This window comes from Muntiacus reevesi, chromosome 8 (genome assembly GCF_963930625.1).
Source record: "Muntiacus reevesi chromosome 8, mMunRee1.1, whole genome shotgun sequence".
NCBI classification, from domain to species: domain Eukaryota; kingdom Metazoa; phylum Chordata; class Mammalia; order Artiodactyla; family Cervidae; genus Muntiacus; species Muntiacus reevesi.
In genome coordinates this window covers 61,770,501-61,795,003 of record NC_089256.1, presented here as the reverse complement: position 1 = coordinate 61,795,003, position 24,503 = coordinate 61,770,501, and the positions used below count along the sequence as shown (strand labels likewise).

Sequence of the window (24,503 nt, the reverse complement as noted above, 5' to 3'; positions counted from 1 at the left end):
TGTCCTCACTGAGGAGTAAGAATCCCAGTCACAAGGCCTTCTTTCCTAAAAGCATGATGTTCCTGTTGCAGGTTGCACAAACTCAGCTTGACCGCGAACTAAGACAGGTGGGTGATGGATTCATAAGGATCTGTGAGAAGTTACTCACTCTATCCACACACTTCCTGCACCCACTTAAGTGTAACCACTCCAGCCCTGAGTGAGGGCTGTCTTCTTTTACAACCATTTAATTTATATTACTCAGACATATATAGTGCAGGAAACATGTTTAGTCAAGGCTGGCAAAAGAAAGTGTTTAATACCTGCCACAGGAACAACTGTATTTAAAAATTGATTTATACTCCATCTCATTTCAAAAATTAGATCAGTTCACTTGATCAATTGTGTCTGACTCTCTGCAACCCCATGGACTGCAGCATGCCAAACCTCCCTGTCCATCACCAACTCCTGGAGTTTACTCAAACTCATGACCATGTCATGAGTCAGTGAAGTCATCCAACCACGTCATTCTCTGTTGTCCCCTTCTCCTCCCACCTTCAATCTTTCCCAGCATCAGGGTCTTTTCAAGTGAGTCAGTTCTTCGCATCAGGTGGCCAAAGTATTGGAGTTTCAGCTTCAACATCAGTCCTTCCAATGAATATTCAGGACTGATTTCCTTTAGGATGGACAGTTTGATCTCCTTGCAGTCCAAGAGACTCTCAAGAGTCTTCTCCAACATCACAGTTCAAAAACATCAATTCTTTGGCACTCACTTTTGTTTATAGTCCAACTCTCACACCCATACATGACTATGGAAAAAGCATAGCTTTGACTAGACGGACCTTTGTTAGCAAAGTAATGTCTCTGCTTTCTAATATGCTGCCTAGGTTGGTCATAACTTTCCTGCCAAGGAGTATGCCATCTTTTAATTTCATGGCTGCAATCACCATCTGGATTTATTTTGGAGCCCCCCAAAATAAAGTTTCCCACTGTTTCCATTGTTTCCCCATCTATTTGTCATGAAGGGAAGGGACCAGATGCCATGATCTTAGTTTGCTGAATGTTGAGTTTTAAGCCAACTTTTTCACTCTCCTCTCTCACTTTCATCAAGAGGCTCTTTAGTTCTTCTTTGCTTTCTGCCATAAGGATGGTATCATCTGCATATCTGAGGTTATTGATGTTTCTCCTGGCAATCTTGATTCCAGCTTGTGCTTTATCCAGCCCAGTGTTTCTCATGATGTACTCTGCATATAAGTTAAATAACCAGCCTTCACGTACTCCTTTCCCGATTTGGAACCAGTCTGTTGTTCCATGTCCAGTTCTTATAAAATATATATTTTCTGTCTGTCTATGTAAAATAGGCAGACAGAAAATAACCAAGGAGATTAGGGTGAAGAAAAAATAGAGTTTAAAACAATAAGATGAAGATGTACATAAAACACATACAATAAAGCCATTTGAAGTTGCTGCAGACTAGGCTCTGATCTAGCAGGCAGTACACAGGAAATATGGAGAGCTATACAATTCATTATGTCTAAAGACTTACCCAAACCAGTTGTTCAGGAAAAGCATGTTAACTTGTTAATAAGAATGAAAGAAATTTCTCCCATGGGTCTTCATAAAGGATCATTGTGTCAAATGCTGAGCCCACTGCAATGAACCTGGACTCCCTGCATTGGGAGTGCAGAGCCCTACCCACTGGCCCACCAAGGAAGTCCTGGCACAGCTTTTTGTTTTAAAATTAATTTATTTTAATGGGAGGCTAATTCCTTTACAATATCATGATGGCACTTGTCATACATCGACATGAATCAGCTATGGATAAATATGTGTCCCCCCTTCTTAAAACCCATTCCCACCTACCTCCCCACCCCATTCCTCTGGGTTGCCCCAGAGTACCAGCTTTGGGTGCCCTGCTTTATGTTTCAAACTTGCACTGATCATCTGTTTTACATATGGTAATATACATGTTTCAATGCTATTCCCTCAAATTATCCCACCCTCACCTTCTCCCACGGAATTCAAGTATGTGTTTTACATCTGTGTCTCTTTTGCTGCCTTGCATATAGGATCATTGTTCAGTTCAGTACAGTCATTCAGTTGTGTCCGATAATTTGAGAGCCCATGGACTGCAGCACGCCAGGCCTCCCTGTCCATCGCCGACTCCTGGAGTTTACTCAAACTCATGTCCGTTGAGTCGGCATCCAACCATCTCATCCTCTGTCATCCCCTTCTCCTCCTGCCTTCAATCTTTCCCAGCATCAGGGTCTTTTCAAATGAGTCAGTTCTTCGCATCAGGTGGCCAAAGAATTGGAGCTTCAGCTTCAGCATCAGTCCTTCCAATGAATAGTAAGGGCTGATTTCCTTTAGGATTGAATGGTTTGATCTCTGTGCAGTCCAAGGGACTCTCAAAAGTCTTCTCCAACACCACAGTTCAAAAGCAACAATTCTTCGGCACTCTCTTCAGCTTTCTTTACAGTCCAACTCTCATATCCTTACATGACTACTGGAAAAACCACAGCTTTGACTAGATGGACCTTTGTCAGCAAAGTAATGTCTCTGTTTTCTAATATGCTGTCTAGGTTTGAGATAGTTTTTCTTTCAAGGAGCAAGCATCTTTCAATTACATGGCTGCAGTCACCACCTGCAGTGATTTTGGAGCCCAGAAAAATAGTCTGTCACTGTTTCCATTGTTTCCCCATCTATTTGCCATGAAGTGATGGGATCAGATGTCATGATCTTCGTTTTTTGAATGTTGAGTTTTAAGCCAGCTTTTCACTCTCCTCTTTCACTTCCATCAAGAGACTCTTCAGTTGCTCTTTGCTTTCTGCCATAAGGGTGGTGTCATTTGCATATCTGAGGTTACTGATATTTCTCCCAGCAATCTTGATTCCAGCTTGTGCTTCATCCAGTCCAGCATTTCTCATGATGTACTCTGCATATAAGTTAAATAAGCAGTTTGACAATATACAGCCTTGACATACTCTTTTCCCAGTTTGGAACCAGCCTATTGTTCCATGTCCAGTTCTAACTGTTGCTTCTTGACCTGCATACAGATTTCTCAGGAGGCAGGTCAGGTAGTCTGGTATTTCCATCTCTTTCAGAATTTTCCACAGTTTATTGTGATCCACACAGTTAAAGGCTTTGGCATAGTCAATAAAGCAGAATAGATGTTATTCTGAAATTCTCTTGCTTTTTCGATGATTCAGCAGATGTTGGCAATTTGATCTCTAGTTCCTCTGCCTTTTCTAAATCCAACTTGAACACCTGGAAGTTCACGATTCACATACTGTTGAAGCCTGGCTTAGAGAATTTGGAGCATTACTTTACTAGCGTGTGAGATGAGTGCAATTGTGCAGTAGTTCGAGCATTCTTTGGCATTGCCTTTCTTTGGGACTGGAATGAAAACTGACCTTTTCCAGTCCTGTGGCCACTGCTGAGTTTTCCAAATTTGCTGGCATATTGAGTTAAGAACTTTCACTGCATGATCTTTTAGGATTTGAAATAGCTCAACTGGAATACCACCACCTCCACTAGCATTGTTTGTAGTGATGCTTCCTAAAGACTGCTTGACTTCGCATTCCTGGATGTCTGGCTCTAGGTGAGTGATCACACCATCATGACTATCTGGGTCGTGAAGATTTTTTTTGTATAGTTCTTCTGTGTAGTCTTGCCACTTCTTTTTAATATCTTCTGCTTCTGTGAGGCCCATACAATTTCTGTCCTTTATTGTGCCCATCTTTGCATGAAATGTTCCCTTGGTATCTCTGATTTTCTTGAATTGATCTCTAGTCTTTCCCATTCTATTGTTTTCCTCTATATCTTTGCATTGATCGCTGAGGAAGGCCTTCTTATCTCCCCTTGCTATTCTTTGGAACTCTGCATTCAAATGGGTATATCTTTCCTTTTCTCTTTTGCCTTTCACTTCTCTTCCTTTCATAGTTCTTTGTAAGGCCTCCTCAGACAATCATTTGGCCTTTTTGCAGTTCTTTTTCTTGGGGACGGTCTTCATCACTGCCTCCTACACAATGTCATGAACCTCCGTCCATAGTTCTTCAGGCACTCTGTCTATCAGATATAATACCTTGAATCTATTTCTCACTTCCACTCTACAGTCATAAGGGATTTGATTCAGGTCATACCTGAGTGGTCTAGTGGTTTTCCCTACTTTCTTCAATTTAAGTCTTACTTTGGCAATAAGGAGTTCATGATGTGAGCCACAGCCAACTCCCCGTCTTTTTTTTTTTCAGCTAACTGTATAGAGCTTCTCCATCTTTGGCTGCAAAGAATATAATCAATCTGATTTCAGTATTGACCATCTGGTGATGTCCATTTGTAAGGTCTTCTCTTGTGTTGTTGGAAGAGGGTGCTTGCTATGACCAATGTGTTCTCTTGGCAAAACTTTGTTAGCCTTTGCCCTGCTTCATTCTGTATTCCAAGGCCAAATTTGCCTGTTACTCCAGGTATTTCTTGACTTCCTACTTTTGCATTCCAGTCCCCTATAATGAAAAGGACATCTGTTTTGGGTGTTAGTTCCAAAAGGTCTTGTAGGTCTTCATAGAACGATTCAACTTCAGCTTTTTCAGCGTTACTGGTCAGGGCATAGACTTGGATTACTGTGATATTGTGGGGTTTGCCTTGGAAACAAATGGAGATCATTCTGTCATTTTTGGGGTTGCATCCAAGCACTGCATTTCAGACTCTTTTGTTGACTATGATGGCTACTCCATTTCTTCTAAGGGATTCTTGCCCACAGTAGTAGATATAACAGTCATCTGAGTTAAATTCACCCATTCCAGTACATTTTAGTTAGCTGATTCCTAAAATGTCGATGTTCACTCTTGCCATCTCATGTTTGACCACTTCCAATTTGCCTTGATTCATGGACCTAACAGTCCAGGTTCCTATGTAGTCCTATTACAGCATCGGACTTGACTTCCATCACCAGTCACATCCAAAACTGGATGTTGTTTTGCTTTGGCTCTGTCTCTTCATTTTTTTTCTGAAGTTATTTCTCCACTGATCTCCAGCAACATACTGAGCACCTACCAACCTGGGGAGTTCATCTATTTGTGTCCTATCTTTTTGCCTTTTCATACTGTTCATGGGGTTCTCAAGTCAAGAATACTGAAGTGGTTTGCCATTCCCTTCTCCAGTGGACCATGTTTTGTCAGAACTTTCCACAATCGGATCATCATTACCATCTTTCTAAATTCCATAGGGGATAGTGATATGCTTCTCTGAATGACAATATCATTGCAGAAGTTGAGCACTCAGTGGAGTTCATGCATGAGTGCTAAGTTGCTTCAGTCATGTTCAACTCTTTCCAACCCTATGGAATGTAGCCATCCAGCCTCCTCTGTCCATGGGATTTTCCAGGAAAGAATACTGGAGTGGGTGGTCATGCCCTTTTTCAGGGGATTTTCACAACCCAGGGATTGAACTCACATCTCCTGTTTCTCCTATATTGGCAGACAGGTTCTTTACCACTAGCACCACCAGGAAGTCCTAAATTCCATATATATATATGTTAATATACAGCATTTGTGTTTTTCTTTCTGACTTACTTCACTCTGTGTAATAGGCTCCAGTTTCATCCTCCTCTATAGAACTGACTCAAATGGGTTCCTTTTAATAGCTGAGTAATATTCCATTGAGCATACACAACTTCCTTATCTATTCATCTGCTGATGGACATCTAGGTTGCTTCCATGTCCTAGCTATTGTAAACAGTGCTACAATGAACATTGGGGTACATGTGTCTCTTTCAGTTTTGGTTTCCTCTGGGTGTATGCCCAGCAGTGGAATTGCTGGGTTGTATTGCAGTTCTGCATCACCAACTTGATGGACATGAATTTGAGTAAACTCCAGGAGTTGGTGATTGACAGAGAGTCCTGGTGCACTGCAATTCATGGGGTCACAAAGAGTCAGACACGACTGAGCGACTGAACTGAACTGAACTGAAATGATTGCAGTTCTAGTTCCAGTTTGTTTTTTTTTAAGGAATTTCACACTGTTCTTCATAGTAGCTGCACCAGCATGCATTCCCACCAAGAGTGTAAGAGGGTTCCCACTTCTCCACACCCTCTCCGCATTTATTTTTTGTAAACTTTTTGATGACAGCCATTCTGATCGGCGTGAGATGATCTGACTTTGTGGTTTTGATTCGCATTTCTCTAATAATGAGTGATGCTGAGCATATTTTCATGTGTTCATTAGCCATTTTTATGTCTCCTTTGGAGAAATATCTGTTTAGTTCTTTTGCCCACTTTTTGACTGGGTTGTTCGTTTTTCTGGTATTGAGTTGCATGAACTGCTTGTATATTTTGAAGTTTAATTCTTTGTCAGTTGTTTCATTTGCTATTATTTTCTCCCATTCTGAAGGCTGTTTTTTCATCTTGCTTATAGTTTCCTTCGTTGTGTGAAAGATTTTAAGTTTAATTAGGTCTCATTTGTTTATTTTTGTTTTTATTTCCATTACCCTGGGAGGTGGGTCATAAGGGATCTTGCTGTGATTTATGTCAGAGAGTGTTCTACCTATGTTTTCCTCTAAGAGTTTTATAGTTTCTGGTCTTACACTTAGATCTTTAATCCATTTTGAGTTTGTTTTTGTGTATGGTGTTAGAAAGTGTTCTAGTTTCATTTTTTTTACATGTGGTTGACCAGTTTTCCCAGCACCATTTGTTAAAGAGATTTTCTTTTCTCCATTGTATATTTTTGCCATCTTTGTCAAAGATAAGGTGTCCATAGGTGCATGGATTTAATTCTGGACTTTCTATTTTGCTCCATTGATCTATATTTCTGTCTCTGTGCCAGTACCATACTGTCTTGATGACTGTAGCTATATAGTATAGTCTGAAGTCAGACAGGTTGATTCCTCTAGTTCCATTATTCTTTCTCAAGATTGCTTTGGCTATTCAAGATTTTTTTGTATTTCCATACAAATCATGAGACTGTTTGTTCTAGTTCTATGAAAAATACCATTGGTAGCTTGATAGGGGTTGTGTTGAATCTATAGATTCCTTTGGATAGTATACTCATTTTCACTATATTGATTCTTCTAATCCATGATCATGGTATATTTCTCCATCTGCTTGTGTCATATTTGATTTCTTTCATCATTGTTTTATAGTTTTCTATACATAAGTCTTTTGTTTCTTTAAGTAAATTTATTCCTAAGTATTTTATTCTTTTTGTTGCAATGGTGAACAGGATTGTTTCCTTAATATCTCTTTCTGTTTTTCCATTGCTAGTATATAGGAATGCAAGGGATTTCTGTGTATTAATTTTATATCCTGCAACTTTACTATATTTATTGATTATCTCTAGTAATTTTCTGGTGGCATCTTTAGGGTTTTCTCTGTAGAGGATCATGTCATCTGCAAACAATGAGAGTTTTACTTCTTTTCCAGTCTGGATTCCTTTTACCATCACAGCTTTTAAAAGCAATTCTAAAAGAGGCCATAAGAATGGGGAAGCAGGAAACAACCCAGGTTATACTGTCTGATGACCTGCAGAGGGTGGGTGATGTTATCTAAGGTGTCTGCCAAGGCATGAGCTGTAGAGGCTGAAGAGGCCAGCCTTGGCAGCAATGTTTTTGTCCTTTACAACCTCTACACTTCTCGTCCCTCCCACAGTCATGGCTGTGACTGAACAAAGGATGTGAATCCAGAGACAGGCTAGCCCCTGACCACAGAGGCCCAGTGTAAAAAAGATGTGCCACATGGCCAGTCTGATCCCTATGAGAACTGAGTAGATCTGAGGGGGAAGCAGTAAGCAGCAGTAATTGTAACTATGAGATATGAGAGGGCTGGAGCTGGAATAAATGATAAGGAAGAAGAGGTATGGAGAAAGTAAGTCACCAGAAACTATGAGGGAGAGGAAAAGAGACTGATGGGGGAAAAGCAGTCAGTGGGCGGTAAGAAGAGAGAACATACCTGGCATATATAGGTAGAACACACAGGTGAGAATCCCAGCTGATTTCCCAGGCCAAAGCCCTAGAGTTGCTGTGGTGTCCTGGAATTGTTGAGTTCCCACATCCATGACCCCTTTCCTGTCATTGTTCTGACTCTTCTTGAGGCCATATGGTTGCCTTTTCCCATTAGCCTGTCATTACTGGAGTTACTAGAGGAAATTGCTGTGTTTTTTGGGATGACTTGGAAGATATGGGTTGCATATCACTCAGGTCATCTTGCATCAACTTCCTCAGGACCACACTAGCAATGGGGTCAGACATCGCAATGCTTGACGCCCATACTGTGGTGGCCGAGGGCATATGCTCTGTATAGCACTGATGAAGGACAGGTGTCCATATATTACCATCATGGACACATGCCTGTGTGGTGGCCCCCCACTTCCAAAGGGAAGAGGGTAGGGGGATTGCTCTGAATGACCAAGCAATGACCAAGGATGACCTGTTGCCATCTTTTCAACCATATGTATCCTTTCTTTCCAATCAGACAAGAGTTGGTCCCAAGACCAGAGACCACATGCACAACTTCTTGTAGATACTTATGCACAAAAGTATTGAATCATTTATTGACAGTTAGTGAGGGCCTGGAGGGACACGAAACTAAATGTTCAGCACTGTGAGGAAGCCAGTTCAGTGATGACCTTGAACTGCCTTGAACAGTACTTCCCCCAAAACTCATGTCCACCCAAGATCTCAGAATGTGACATTAGTTGGAAATATACTCTTTGCAGATGTCATTAGCTAAAATGAGGTCATACTGGATAAGGGTGGGCCCCTATCCAATGACTGATGTCCTTATAAGAAAAGAAAACAGAGACACACACAAGAGAAGACAGGATGACAGGCAGAAACTGGAGTGATGCAGCTCTAAGTTAACAAAATCAGAAGACCAGCAAGGAACAATTCTTTCCTAGAATCTTCAGAGGGAGCATGGGCCTACCAACCCTTTGATTTTGGCATTCTTGCCTGCAGAACTGTAAGAGAAAAAATTTTTGTGTTTTTTCAGCCACCCAATTTGTGGTGTTTTGCTATGACAGCTTTAGGAAATAAATATAACCCCAACCCATTTTTCTACTAGTGATGTAATGGTGTGACCCTCACTTTGGTGTGTTGATGAATTTGATGGGTGTGAGCTCAGGGATACAAAACAGGGGCTCCCCCAAAGAAATAAGCTAAAGAAATGTCAGATGTCTCCTCCATATGGAAAATGATGGCAAAATAATCCAGTAAATGCTACCATTTTATTATATGCAGAGTACATCATGTGAAATGCCAGGCTGGATAAAACACAAAATGAAATCAAGATTGCCGGGAGAAATATCAATAACCTGAGATACACAGATGACACCACCTTTATGGCAGAAAGTGAAGAAGAACTAAAGAGCCTCTTAATGAAAGTGAAGAGGAAAGTGAAAAAGTTGGCTTAAAACTCAACACTCAGAAAACTAAGATCATGATAGCTGGTCCCATCACTTCATGGCAAGTAGATGGGGAAACAATGGAAACAGTGAGAAACTTTATTTTGGGGGCCTCCAAAATCACTGCAGATGGTGACTGCGGCCATGAAATTAAAAGACACTTGCTCCTCGGAAGAAAACTATGACAAACCTAGATGGCATATTAAAAAGCAGAGGCATTACTTTCCTGATAAATGTCCGTCTAGTCAAAGCTATGGTTTTTCCAGTAGTCATGTATGAATGTGAGAGTTGAACTATAAAGAAAGCTAAGCACCGAAGAAATGATGCTTTTGAACTGTGGTGTTGGAGAAGACTCTTGGGAGTCCCTTGGACTGCAAGGAGATCAAACCAATCAATACTAAGGGAAATCAGTCCTGAATATTCATTGGGAGGACTGATGCTGAAACTGGAGCTCCAATACTTTGGCCACCTGATGCAAAGAACTAACTCATTTGAAAAGACCCTGATGCTGGGAAAGATTGAAGGCAGGAGGAGAAGGGGACGACAGAGGATGAGACGGTTGGATGGCATCACCGACTCAACAGATGTGAGTTTGAGCAAGCTTTGGCAGTCGGCGATGGACAGGGAAGTCTGGCGTGCTGCAATCCATGGGGTCACAAAGAGTCAGACACAACTGAGTGGCTGAACTGAACTGAACCATTTTCATATGTGGACATTTTCTAGGTAAGAGCTCTGATGTAAAAATTTTAAATGTGACTATATCAACCAAGGGGCTTCCCAGGTGGTGCTAGGGGTAAAGAACCTGCCTGCCAATGCAGGCGATATAAGAGACATGGGTTTGATTTCTGGGTCAGGAAGATCCCCTGGAGGAGGACATGGCAATCCACTCCAGTATTCTTGCCTGGAGAATCCCATGGACAAAGGAGTCTGATGGGCTACAGTCCATGGGGTTGCAAAGAGTTGGACATGACTGAAGCGATGTGTCACAGCACAGCACAATGCATATCAACCAAATGAAGAATTTGGCTTAGAGTGTGAATATAGGGAAGAGACCTCTTTTCATGACTCAGGTTTTCACTCCTGGCAACAACAACTAAAGGGACAGAAATATGTATTTTTACGCAAAGAGGCAGGAAACATCTGGATAAATGAATTAGCACAAAGCTTGATCCAGAAATGAAAAGCAGAAGCTGTGGGACACAGGGGCCTGTGATTACAATTGCCAGAAGCAAAGGGGTTCCTTCCTTTCCAACCTGATTAAGAACCCAAATAAGTCAGCACTGGGTTCTATATTCAGCATCTACCACCACCCAGGCATGGTGCTGGGTGCCTTATGATTTAATGTAGTCACATTTGAAATTCTTACATCAGAGGTCTTACTTACAAAATGTCCACACATGAAAATGGAAGCATTTACTAGATTTTTTAGGCCATTGTTTTTCATATGAAGGAGACCATCTGACATTAATTAATCCTCATTTACTCCTCACAATCACCCTTTAACATAGGTGTTGTGAGAAGCCCAAGGCAAATCTGCTGAGTCACCAAGATTATTTACTCACCCTTATTTCTGCAGCCAACACTATCGCAAGGAAAGTGGGAGCTAAAATAGAAAATAAAATACCTGGCCCTAGCCCACAGTAAATTTGTAATAAAAATAATTCCTTTGTTGAATAACATAAATTTGTTCCAGAAAATAAAAATATTTCATTCAACCATTACTATTCAACTTTGGAACTTGTTCCTGGCAAGTCAGAATTTAAAAGAACTCAAAATACATCTATATTTTATGCATTGGATTAAACAGGGGGAAATATTTTTTGTAAGGAGAAAGAAGTAAATGACATCTCAGTGTTCCACAAAACAAACTTTCTTAAAAACTTTTTTAAGCTTCTGTGATTAAATTAAACTCAAAACTGAGTGTACACAAAAGGGAAAAAATGTAAATATCAGAAGGGCATATTTTTAGTTGTTTTAATTATGAACTCACCTACAAACTTCCATTTCTTTCCTTCACAAAACCAAATTAATATTGGATGTCAAGTAGAGAAACTAAGAAGATAAGGTCTGAATTTCTCTCTCCCTACAGCACGTGACTGTAAGTATCTTGTAATAAAGTTCTATGAGGCTGATGCAAAGAATCTCAAAATCACTAGATCTGAGTTAATAGTAGTTGAGTTGTTAGTAAACTCTAAACAGAATCAGATGAAGAATATGTTGAGAGGTTGGCACCCTGGATAGGGAGCGAAAAGATCAAAGAAATAGTCCTAGCTAATGACCACATGATTGAGGTGAGTTAACTCTTCTTTTCATGGACCTGTTTCTGAATCAGAAAGCTGAAAAATCCAATGTCTGTTCTTCCATAACTCAATAGGATTATATAAGACTGTCAGGATACATTACTTAATATACTAGATGTAAAGGAAGTTAAAGTCTTAGTGAGAAAGAAACCATAGAGTGTATGTTTTGAGGACACATGGGGAAGAAAAGTTCTTTGCACTGGCGTTAAAAAAATCTCTAAAATTCTATAAACTCATTCATCTTATTTGCAAACCAGTTTGGAGTGAAATCAGAGTAGACTACTATTTACTCACATTTTAATCATTCTTTTCTCATAACTTCCTCTTTGTATGTTACTTACACTCAGAATAATAGCTGGGAATTTCCTGCCCCGAGTACAGGTTTCAGGATATTCTTTTGATTCAGGAAAATGGATATGTAATACGGTTAGCTGACATGTGTTCAAAGATAAAAAGAACAGAAAGATGTTCCGAACGATTAAACAAGTTGCTTTCTTGACTTTCCTTAGCCGAAGAAGGAAACAGTTATCAAGAAAACAATCCTCTCTGCCCCACACTGTATGGTTCATGAATACCCTCTTAAATCATGCATCAGTAGTAAGCAGAGAGTGTTTTGGAGTCCCAGGGGACAGTAACAGCATTGTTGCCCAGATCTCAGCAAACCCAGTGTAGCTGTTTCTGAGATGCTGGCCAGAGAAAATCCAGGAGGGAGGGAAATAAAAAATTACAGGAATTTTTTGGCCCTAATTAATTTGCTTGGTTCGATTTCTGACAAGGGAAGAAATAAAAGGGTCATTTCATCTATCCAGACCTCAATAAATAGAATTTTAAGTTCAGGTAAAAATGAAAAGGAAGAAAAGAGAAGGAAAGTATCTGAAATATAATTCTTTGAATGCTTGATCCCCATGTGAGAGGCAGAATAATAGCCTCCCAAAGATGCCTGTGTCCTTTTAATCCCTGGAGACTGAGAATATGTTAAGTTACATGACAAATGAATTAAGATTGTTAATTGGTTGAATTTGAGATATGGAGGTTATCATGGATTAACCAGTTAGGCCCAATGTAATCACAAGGGTCCTTAGAAAGTGGAAGAAGTATAGATGATCTTATTTGCAAAGCAGACAGAGACACAGAAATAGAGAATAATTATATGGACAGCAAGGGGAAAGGGGGTGGGTGGGAGGAATTGGGAGTTTGTGACTGACACATATACACTGCTGATACTATGTATAAAATAGACAACTAATGATAACCTACTGTATAGCTCAGGGAAATCTATTCAATGCCCTGTGGTCACCTAAAAAGGAAGGAAACACCACAAAGAGGGTATATGTATATGTATGGGCTTCCTAGGTGGTTCAGTGGTAAAGAATCCTTCTGCCAAGCAGGAGACACCGATTCGATCCCTGGGTCAAAAAGATCCCATGGAAAAGGAAATGGCAACCAACTCCAGTATTCTTACCTGGGAAATCCCATTAACAGAGGAGCCTGGTGGGCTATAGTCCATGAGGTTGCAAAAGAGACAGACATGACTTAGCAACTAAACAACAACATGTATACATATAGCTAATTTCACTTTGCTATACAGCAGAAACTAACACACATTGTGAAACAATTATACTCCAGTAGGGAAGAGAAATAGAAGAGATGGTCTGAGTGATGTGAAGTGAGACGAACTCAACCCACTGTTGCTGGTATTAAAGATGGAGAAAGACACCATGAGTGGAGGAATGTGGGCGGCCCTTTTAAACTGGAAAAGGAAGTGAAATATCCTCTCCAAAAACCTCCAGAAGGGAAGGCAGACACCTTGATTTTAGCCTGGTGAGATAAGATAATAAATTTGTGCTATTCTAAGCTGCCAAGCTTGTGGTAATTTGTTATGACAATGACAGCAAATACATCTGAGTCAAAATCTAGAGTACTTCACAGCAAAAGCCAGCTGTATATTAATTATGTCCCAGCCCCAGTGAGATCATACAGTCTTAGAGGATAGTTTGCCTGGAATGCCTGGGTCTGGTCTGCTTGGGATTAACTCTAATGCCAGAGTTGAGATGACCCAGTCCCCAGCACTCCCTCTTTTGGTATTTTTCTTTAAGCACATGGATTAAGGAATATACAATATATGCTCATTGGACCTCTTCTTGGATCTATGATGTAAAATGGGATTACACATTCACTCAGGATCCATTTTCAAAGTAATTTTCACAGAGAAAATAAAGCTAAAGAAGGAAAATCTCTTGATATTTTAATGGTGCCATGAGTGAGAAGATAAATAACTCCTTTAGCACTTTCTCCTGCCCAATATGCTCTGATCCCTGAGTTCCTGCTTTTTCCAGAATGTGGGTCAGTTTCAACATTCAGGACCCCAAGAACCACAATCCAAGATTCCTAAAAATGCAGAGGTGCTGCTTGGAATCCCATAGCACACATGTGCTGACCGATTTAGATCACTTTGCCCAGAGTCAAATTCCTTCCCCACAGATCAGTTCTCTAACTTTGCCACAGTACCTCCTACATTTGTAGGACTGTGTCTGCCTTTGGTTAAAATGTCCCAACACTTGCTACAGAACATACCGGACATCCAGTGACTGCTGCCAGGTCCATGGCCAACTCACAGGACTTGATCAAATCCTCCATCATGGTCAAAGCCTGTTGTAGGTCGGCTAAGAAGGCTGAATCCTTGGTCCTCTTTGGCCCATTCTGTGGAAACCAAATGCCTTGTTGGAAATCAAAAGGTAAACCATCTACCCAGTGAAGAAAGAAAACAGGACAGAGATAAGGAGCCATGGATCCAGCCAGCAGGAAGTGACTGAGAAGATAGGTATATCAACCTGTTTCCTTGCTCCCAAAGGTGGCTAAGGATGTTTGCTGGTTTAAGTATATCACACACACACACACACACACACATACACACATACACAAGCAAAATCACTGACTACATTTTCTGCACACTATACTAATGAAGAATGAAGTTCATAAAAGCATGGACATCATATTCTGGATATTTAAGAGATATCCTGAGCTTTTGTAAAGCATGAAAACTGTAGCCCTTTAAAAAGGCTCCTCTCCCTTTTACTCCCCTACCCCTCAGGGCCTATTGAAAAGTACAGGCTGAGTATCATATTCCCGTATTTAATGTGATAGTCTTTTCTTACGGATAAAATCATACTTAAAACCATCCCAGAGAGGATATCTGTAAACTATACAAGCAAAGAATAGGCTGCCATGTGGAGGTTTACTAACGATTTTACGTGTAAACACCACAATGGCGGCATTTGCCACACTGAATCTCCCCATGTTCTGTCACCATTAAAGATGCCAAAGAGGTAAGCCAATGTGATCTGTACCTGCCAAACAGCATGAAGACTCAGAATTAAGGGAAAAAAGCTAATTTAAGAGACCAACAAATATTCCAATGATTACTATTGTGACACTTAGGACATGTTAGGGATAGTTGTTTCAGTTTGAAAGTCTTTCACTTAGGATTTCTGTATTTTATTCCCCTGCTACCTAGATAGCATATTTATCTGTTTTCTGGTAAATACAAACAGAAAGACTTTGGTTTTGTCCATTTTTAAAAAACACAACAGTTTTCACAACAAAGACTAGAGAGCTCTTTGCTGCTCCCCACAAAAAGCCTGCTTCTTCTTGTCCTCTCCTGTAAGACATAAGCAAAGGCTTGTGTGTTTTTTTAATCTCTGCTTAAACAATGAAGATTAGCATCTTTGAACCAGAGATATGAATAACAGGGCTGATGAATGGAGTGGAGCATGCTGCCTCCACTGAACAATATGCCATGGATTCTTACTTTCTTACTCATGGTAAATACACTCCAGGTCCTGGTGAAAACCAACAGACTCTCACCTGAGTTTACCACGTCATTAACAAAGGATTAAAAGTCCTTACACCAGGCATCTCCCTCTTTACTAAACACTTGAAACTCAACTTACTTTCAGAGACTCAATGGCTCCTAGTCTCTCTCCTTCCCACTAACCCTCCTCCCACAAGCATGATCCGGGGCAAGTTTTGTGTGATGTAGGACTCTTACAAACGTTATTAAAGCTCTTTACATTCTTACCTACATTATTAAACCCCTGTAACCCAGGCTAGCTCCACTTGCTCCAAGGTATAAAAGTATTACCTATCCCTTGAGCTTCTTTTATTCTTAAGCCATCCCCACAACACCTTTTGACCAGGGAGGGCATGGAAACGACTCCTTGAGACACATACCTTATGTTTTTCTTTTTATATCAGAATTTCATACTAGGGAAAAAAAAAAAAACACACAAAAAAACACTTGCAAGCCACAAGTTTCTTCCCATACTGGTGTGACCATCACTTCTTCCAAGAGAAACTTGGTTGTCTTAGAATTCACACACACACATACACATTTGAAAGGGAATAAGGCATAATGTATACAGATTTACTAAGGAGTACAAAGAAGTAAATATAAATCATTCATAATCCTACCATGCAGGAAAACAACTGTAGGATTTTATTTTTTTTTAATTTTATTTTTAATTGGAGGATAATTACTTTGCAGTATTGTGATGGTTTCTGCCATACATTAACATGAATCAGCCATAGCTATACATATGTCCCCTCCCTGTTGAACCTCCCTCACACCCCATCCCACCCATCTTGGCAAGAATCCAAATTGATACATCCACTATGGAGAACAGTATGGAGATTCCTTTAAAAATTAGGAATAAAACTACCATATGACCCAACAATCCCACTACTGGGCATATACCACTTAAAAAAACCATAATTGAAAAGGACACATGCATCCCAGTGTTTATTACAACACTATTTACAATAGCCAGTACATGGAATTTTATTGTATTTACTTCCAGATTTTACGTGTGCATTTCACACTTTCACTTACTTTTGTATTACTGTAAAACATTTTTATGTGGAAGGAAGAAAGTATATTACCATTTTTGCTATTACAAATCCCCACTTTGAAATTGTCTTTAGTTTTTTTTTGTTTTTTCCTGACTATGAACTATGGGATGAATATTATTTTAGAAAATTTACACAATAAAAATCATACACTAAGAATACAAAATCACCATAAGTTCTTCCATGTATAGAAAAACACCATTAACTTCCCTGGTAGCTCAGACGATAAAGAATCTGCCTACATTGTGGGAGATCAGGGTTCGATCCCCAGTTCGGGAAGATGCCCTGGGGGAGGGAATGCAACCCACTCCAGTATTCTTGCCTGGAGAATTCTATGGACAGAGGAGCCTGGAAGGTTATAGTCCATGGGGGTCACAAACAGACACGACTGAGCGACTAACATTCACTTCATTAGCAGTTAGTAAATAAAATAATACTTAATTTCCAGTACCTTAGCCGAACCTCCTTCTAGATCACTTGGGTCCATCTTCAAATCCTCAGGAGACTCAAAATCCAGCAGCCCCTGCATTAACCCAAAAGTCTTATTGAAAATCAAAAAGTCAAATGGCAACTTAATCTGTTGTGCAAACAATCTCCAGTCAATGCTGAACTGATGATGTATATAAATTTGTCTGTTTGTCACAAGTATGCGGGAAAAAGTAAATGGAATATTCAGCACAAAGTTCTTTCCACAAACATAGAATCACATTGGACACACTATTTTGTAGCCTGCTTTTTTCCAACAACTTATTATGAACATTTCCCCACAACAATATTTTTTTAAACATGTTTTTATTTTATTTTTATTTATTTATTTATTTATATTCTGAGCTTTTATTAGACTGTTAATACTTTGTTAAACATGTTTTTAAATTGTGGCAGAGTATTGCATACTATGGGCTTCTCAGGTGGCGCCTAGTGGTAAAGAACCCACCTGCCAATGCAAGAGATGCAAGAGACTCAGGTTTGACCCCTGGTTGGGAAGATCCCCTGGAGTAGGAAATGGCAACCTGTTCCAGTAATCCTGCCTGGCATTTTCATGGACAGAGGAGCCGGGTAGGCTATAGTTCTTGGAGTCACAAAGAGTCGGACACGATTGAGCGACTGAGCACAAGCAGAAAGGATTGCATGCTATAGCTAAATCATAATTGATTAATTCCCCTTTACTGTTAAATATTTATGTTAAATAATTTTTTACTACAATATAACAATCTTTATACACTTTTCTTAAGGATAAATACCTAAAAGTTGAATTGTTAATGTTAAGAGTTGTGATACATGTTTCCAAGTTAGTTAGAGAAGGATTATGTCCCCATCAGCCATATATGAACATTTTTTTCACCATCCCCTAGCCTACTTGGAGTATTACTATTTAATCAAAAACTTTTGCCAGCCAAATCAACAGAGCAATCCCACCTCACTGCTGTTTTGAATTTGAATTTCTCAAATAACTAGTGAGGTAGAACTCTAAAAAAAAAGTTTGTTATTAGCTTTTATTCTTTTGTAAGCTGCCTAGTTCCTTTGTTCATTTTTCTATTATTTATTTTGTTTTTAATTTCAGCTTTATTGAGGTATAATTGACATATAATATTTACAGTGTATCTTTTTTTTTTAAAGAGATTTATACACAGTTTTAATGAAAATTTTGAGAGTAACAATGTCCATCACCTAACCATAAATAAGACAAGGACTTTTCACGACATGAAGGAGATAGAAATAACAAACTCTGAAAAGGAAGGAAAAAAAAAACACTTCAGGTTAGTGCTTTGTGACCGTAAGAGGGAGGAAGCAACTCACAGCCAACAGAGAAGCTAGGGTGGTAAGATGCTTTGAATGACTAAAACTAAGGAAGCCAAAAACATCCTTAGACAGGAATTTATGTCCTAAGTTGCTTTAGTTGTGTCTGACTCTTTGTGATCCTTTGGACTGTAGCCCACCAGGCTCCTCTGTCCATGGGACTCTCCAGACAAGAATACGGAAGTGGGTTGCCATTTCCTTCTCCAGGGTACAGCATGTCTTGTAGTGATTTGATACATGTATATATTGTGAAAGGATTCCCCTGCCTAGTTGAATAACACATCTATCATTTCATTTCTTTTTTCAGCATGAACATTTAAATCTTACACTCTTGTCATATTTCAATTATACAATACAGTCTTATCAACTATAGTTGCTACGTTTTACATTAGAATTTCAGACCTTATTCATCCTTTCATTTATTTTTTAATTGGAGGAAAACTGTGTTAGTTTCTGCTGTACAATATGAATCAGCCATAATTATATATATTTAACTATATAATTAAATACAATAATATAATATCATTATATGTGTGTGTGTGTATATATATATATATATATATATATATATATATATATATATATAAAATTGGTGAAGGGTACAAACTTTTACTTATGAGATGAATAAGGAACTGAGACAGTAGCATTGACATTATCCTGTGTAAAACAGATAGCTAGAGGGAAGCTGCTAGATATTAAAAACACAGGTAGCCCAGACTGGTGCTCTGTGGCCATATATTATATTACCCCTCTATCCCGTCCCTCCCCTCCCCCTGATCCCACCCCTCTAGGTGGTCACAGAGGGCCAGTCTGGGCTCCCTGTGTTATTAATAAATAGCAGCTTCCCACTAGCTATCTGTTTCACACAGGATAGTGTATGTATGTCAGTGCTACTTTCTCAATTCCAAATTCATCTCCTAAGTAAAAGTTTATACCCTTCACCTATCAATTTTTTTTTACACAGTGGTCTATTTATGACATGAGTTGGATTACATAGGAAACCAGCATGACCACTTATTCTAGATCATCTTTCTTGTGATAAGCTAAACTTACTGTAAACAAATAATGTACCATTTTGCAAACCATATTTTATTAAAACAAAATCCAAGCAAGGAAAATTCTCTACATTAAATTTGATAGTTTCCATACATCACTTACCCTGTTTGACAGAAATAATGAGCTCATCTCTACTAATCTTCTATATTTCGCATATGTGTTAATATACAATCTTTGTTTTTTTCTTTCTGACTTTCTTCATGCTCTAGAGACTCTAGGTCCATCCACATCTCTATAAATGACCCAGTTTTGTTCCTTGACATATGTACACTACCACGTGTAAAATAGATAGCTAGTGGGAACCTGCCATAAAGCACAGGAGGCTCAGCTCAGGGCTCTGTGATGACCTAGATGGGTGGGATGGGGGTGGGGTGGGGGTGGAGGAAGGCCCAAGAGGGAGGGGACATATGTATAGGTATAGCGGATTCACTTCATCGTACAGCAGAAATGAACACAACATTGTAAAATGATTATATTTCAATTAAAAAAATTAAGTAATAGCAAAAACAAACAAAAAATCATGAGCTCAGTGAAAGTGAGTTCTATTGTTCCTTAGCACATCTATCTTTAATGTATGCTGGGCTTCCCTGGTGGCTCAGCTGGTAAAGAATCTGCCTGCCAGTGCAGGAGGTACAAGAGATGTGGGTTTGATTCCTGGGTCAGGAAGATTCCCTGGAGAAGGAAATGGCAACCCACTCCAGTATCCTTGTCTGGAAAATTCCATGGACAGAGGAGCCTGGCTGGCTATGACTGAACACACATGCCTAATGTGTGCTGATAAATAATGTATTAGTATTATCTAATCAACTTGCTATGACATAGACATTACGTACATTATGTACTCTGTCATGACTTTTAATTTCATAACATCTCAGAAAAAGGTATTAAGCATTTCATAGATACTTGTTTTTTGTTTTTTATTGTTATTTTCTACAGGCTTATTATTAAACATGTGACCATTTGTCACATATCGCTAATACAATATTTGCCCCATTTTTTCATGTGTCTGTTTTTCATGGTATAATCTATCATTCCTTTTCCTTTTTGTTTTATATGTAGAAAGCTTTCCCACACCAGGATCCCATGATCCTTCCTAAGGCATGAGGCGGTTGGTCCAATATCCATGCTCTCCCAAATAAGCTGATAGTAAGCACTGCAGTGGGGCTTCCCAGGTGACACTAGTGGTAAAGAATACTCCTGACGTGGGTTCAATCCCTGGGTTGGGAAGATCCCCTGGAGGAGGCATGGCAACCCACTCCAGTATTCTTGTCTTAAGAATTCCATGGACAGAGGAGCCTGCCGGGCTACACTCAAAGAGTCAGACATGACTGAAGCGACTTAGCAGGCAGGCACTGCAGCATGAACTCGGTCCCTCAGAGCAGAGAACACTCCAAAGTTCTTCCTTTCTTCACGGGCATGCCAATGGTTTACACTTGTTCTTCCAGGCAGGAAGAAGCTTAGCTATGGCATAACCTGGTCTGTCTTGAGTAGCCTCCCTCAGTTTTTGCACAGACTCCCAAGGAATATTTTATAGTGATCTTGTCTCCTGTTTCCTCAGTTAAATGAAGCTAACAAACCTTCTAAGCATTTTTAACATGCACTAACTACCTCACTTAATGTTCCCAAAAAGCATATCAGGAAAGTACAATTACCACCTTCATTCTATAGGTGAGGGACCTGAGGTACAGAGAGGTTAAGCAATTTGCCTGGTTTCACCGTATCTTGGAAGCATCAGAGCCAGACCACACCCAGGATGTCTAATTCCTGAGTCAGTGTTTCTAATCACTATGTCCTACAATCCTCCATGGAAGGTACAGACTTAGCTATTGCATCAACATTACTTCTATGGGAAAGCTTGAGCTCTTCAGTATTGGGTGCACCAGGCCCAGGAGGTGAAGACCCCTACATCGGTCCTGCTCCCTCCTCACTGAGCCCAGCAGTAGGTAGGACTTCTAAAGTTAGGATGACAGTAAAGATGGGGCTGTCAGAGGAGCACAAGGCCCTAAGTGAATGCCTTATCAAGCATGCTCATAGACACCACTCATGGAGGGAATCAGAGGGTCACCTTCCTCACTCCCAGGTGGTGTGATGACTCCGGGTATGAAACAACAGCTGCAGGTTACATGATGGAAGCTTCCTGGGGGTCAGCCCTGAGCTAGCTCTTGACTGTGACTATGTCACTCACTGGTTCCTCACTGAACCTATGTGGGAGGGTGAGTGTCCTCACTTTACAGACGAGGAAACCAAGGCCTGAGAGGTCCCCTACACTGGTGGCAGCAGAGTCGGTGTAGCCGAGGCTGGGCCTACTGACGCCAAGCTGAGGGGAACTTGTTCTGAGGGCAGAACACTGGTGATAGCTTAACTGCACTGAGCCTCTGTTTCTTCACAATCCAGAGCCTTTGGGCACATGTGACTGTGGGGATTAAGTAAGACATACACGTGGGAAGGTATTCAGTAAACAGCTTGCTTTCAAATTAACAGAGTAGCCACTGGGCAAGACCTGCTTATAAAGGTTAATTAAAAACAGACCTTGGAAGGGTGGCCCAGGCCTTTCCCCCAGCTTACATGTGGCAAAGCAGCCTTGACAGAGCTCCTGACCTCTCTGTATGTGTGTGCTGTGTGTGTATATGTGTGGAGGCCGGGGCGGGGGGGGGGGGGGGGAGCTAGGAGTGTTCTCCTGCAGGTGTGCTGGTCTCAGAGCAAGAAAGAACCACTAAGGGGTTCCGCAGAACAAAATTCTTCCTGTTATGCTGCTCTTGAGAAAAAGCCTCAGTCTAAAAGCAGAGGTAGATGCTGCGGAAGGAGAGAAAAATCCAGTGTTGCCTTCTCCCCTCTGTTTAAATACATGTAACATATTAATAGTAACTTCAGGGAATATCACAACTCTTTCCTGAAGCTCCCTGTCCCAGCTGTAAAATGGAGCAGATGGTATCTTACCTGTAAACATCTTACCAAGAGTAGTGGCCGGCCTGCCTCCCTGCTCTCTAAGCTGCCAGCATGTGGTGGCCTTGTCCTCCCCCGCTTTCCTCCCTAGGACCCCTGGTACAATAAGTTGGGCTCTCCTTAGAGATCTCTGTGCTGGCTACACATTGGACTAGCTAGGCTTCCATGTCCCTATGATTCTTTGGTCTTACTCCTCATTGAGGAAGCTGATTGAGACCTGGGGACAGAAAAAGCCTGAAATATAGACCTAGCTTCACCCTTGGAAGTTGAAGTTAGAATTCTATGTGTGTAAGGTAAAGTGCACCATCACACCTACATATATTCTCCCAGCATAGGAAGTACTGTCTCATCAACTTACCTTCAACAGCATCTGGTACTTTACAAGTCTCTGACTTGGTTCTCTCAGACACGTAAAAAGAGGGAGATTGTGACCCAGTTGACGCTGGCATACCTTGAAAAGCCAGACAGAAACAGCATGAAACAAAACAACACACACAAAGAGAACAGAAGCAGGAGCATTTAAATACGACAGAGGAAAGGGGACAGGCTGGGCTAGTATTTTTAAAGGCAAGTAGGAAAAAAATAAATAAATAAAGGCAAGTAGGGATACCAGGCTGTTTATTTCTTTTTTTGTTGTTGCTTATTCTTTTAAGTTGTATTGCTTTCTCAAGAACTCACTTTATTTTTTTTGTTGTTTGTTTTAGGATTTTTTATTGGAGTATAATTACTTTACAATGTTGTATTAGTTTCTGCTATACAGTGAAGCCAGTCCATTATATGTATGCATATATGCCTATTTATTTCTTTTAGAAAGTAAGTTCATAAGGAGGGAGACAATGGGGCAGCCTTCTGAAAAGGAGGCAGCCTGTCTTCAGGTTGGGGCTTGGGGTGTGGGAATCTATTTAAGGGTACATGATAGGCTTATTGACATCATTCCAGGGATCCCCCAAGTGTGACTTAATTCCATTTTTAAAACCTATCCTAAAACAAACAAACAACAACAACAACAACAAAAAACCTATCCTATAAGGAAGCTGTGATACATATACACCATGGAATATTACTCAGCCATTAAAAAGAATTCATTTGAATCGGTTCTAATGAGATGGATGAAACTGGAGTCCATTATACAGAGTGAAGTAAGCCAGAAAGATAAAGACCAATAGAGTATACTAATGCATATATATGGAATTTTAAAAGATGGTAATGATAACCCTATATGCAAAACAGAAAAAGAGACACAGATGTACAGAACAGACTTTTAGACTCTGTGGGAGAAGGTGAGGGTGGAATGTTCAGAGAGAATAGCATTGAAACAACGATACTATCAAGGGTGAAACAGATCACCAACCCAGGTTGGATGCATGAGACAGGTGCTCAGGGCTGGTGCACTGGGAAGACCCAGAGGGATGGGATGGAGAGGGAGGCGGGAGGGGGGATCGGGATGGGGAACACATGTAAATCCATGGCTGATTTATGTCAATGTATGGCAGAAACCAATACAATATTGTAAAGTAATTAGTCTCCAACAAATAAAAATAAACGGAAAAAATAAAAATAAATAAATAAAATTTTTAAAAAACCTATCCTAGAAGAGCACTCCATTTTCTCACCAGTCTACAACAGTTCCTTACAGGTTGTATAGAGACTCAGGGCAGCATTGAAACTCCCAGTGTGTAATTTCAAAATAGGAAAGACTTTAATAAACATAAATCCCAATGCCAAATTCCTCTTCCTAGTTCATAGTTTTAGATTTCTTTAAAAATTGGATGCCTATGAACATTGTCCTGGGAAAAGAGTTTGTGAGAGACTTTAGAAATGCAGTGTTACCCCAAAGTAGGTGCAGTCTTGACATTCTTGCCAGATTGACCTGGCTCGGGGCAGGTTCTTATGGTATTTAAAATATATTTGAAGATCTTCTTTCTGGGTGAGAAAAAGTTAGAATAAGTTAACCAGTTAGCATTTTTCAATAAAAGGATATATTGATACAGTTTATTCATTCACTCAATAGGCCTGAGTATTTTCATTGTGTGAGGAACTGGGGATGCACAACAAATAACCTTATGTTGGAGTGAGTGTGTGACAAGGAGGTAAACAGAGGGTTATAAACAACACAAATATGAATGGAGTACT

The 24,503-nt window shown here is 40.1% G+C and overlaps 1 protein-coding gene across 8 annotated transcripts in view; it reads right to left on the bottom strand.

The window, feature by feature from the left end:
* The window catches only part of MCF2L2 (MCF.2 cell line derived transforming sequence-like 2), a 272,578-nt gene that overhangs the window by 34,639 nt on the left and 213,436 nt on the right, over positions 1–24,503 (bottom strand). For all 8 annotated transcript variants that reach the window (XR_010664264.1, XM_065943474.1, XM_065943477.1 and 5 more), the window contains exons 19-22: positions 24,201–24,293; positions 22,729–22,821; positions 17,026–17,097; positions 14,244–14,369 (exon numbers count right to left, since the gene is read on the bottom strand). Coding sequence is in view for 7 of the 8 variants with exons in the window: in XM_065943474.1 (XP_065799546.1) it covers positions 14,244–14,369; positions 17,026–17,097; positions 22,729–22,821; positions 24,201–24,293 (384 nt within the window). In the remaining variant the exon portion in view is untranslated. The remainder of the gene's footprint in view (positions 1–14,243; positions 14,370–17,025; positions 17,098–22,728; positions 22,822–24,200; positions 24,294–24,503) is intronic.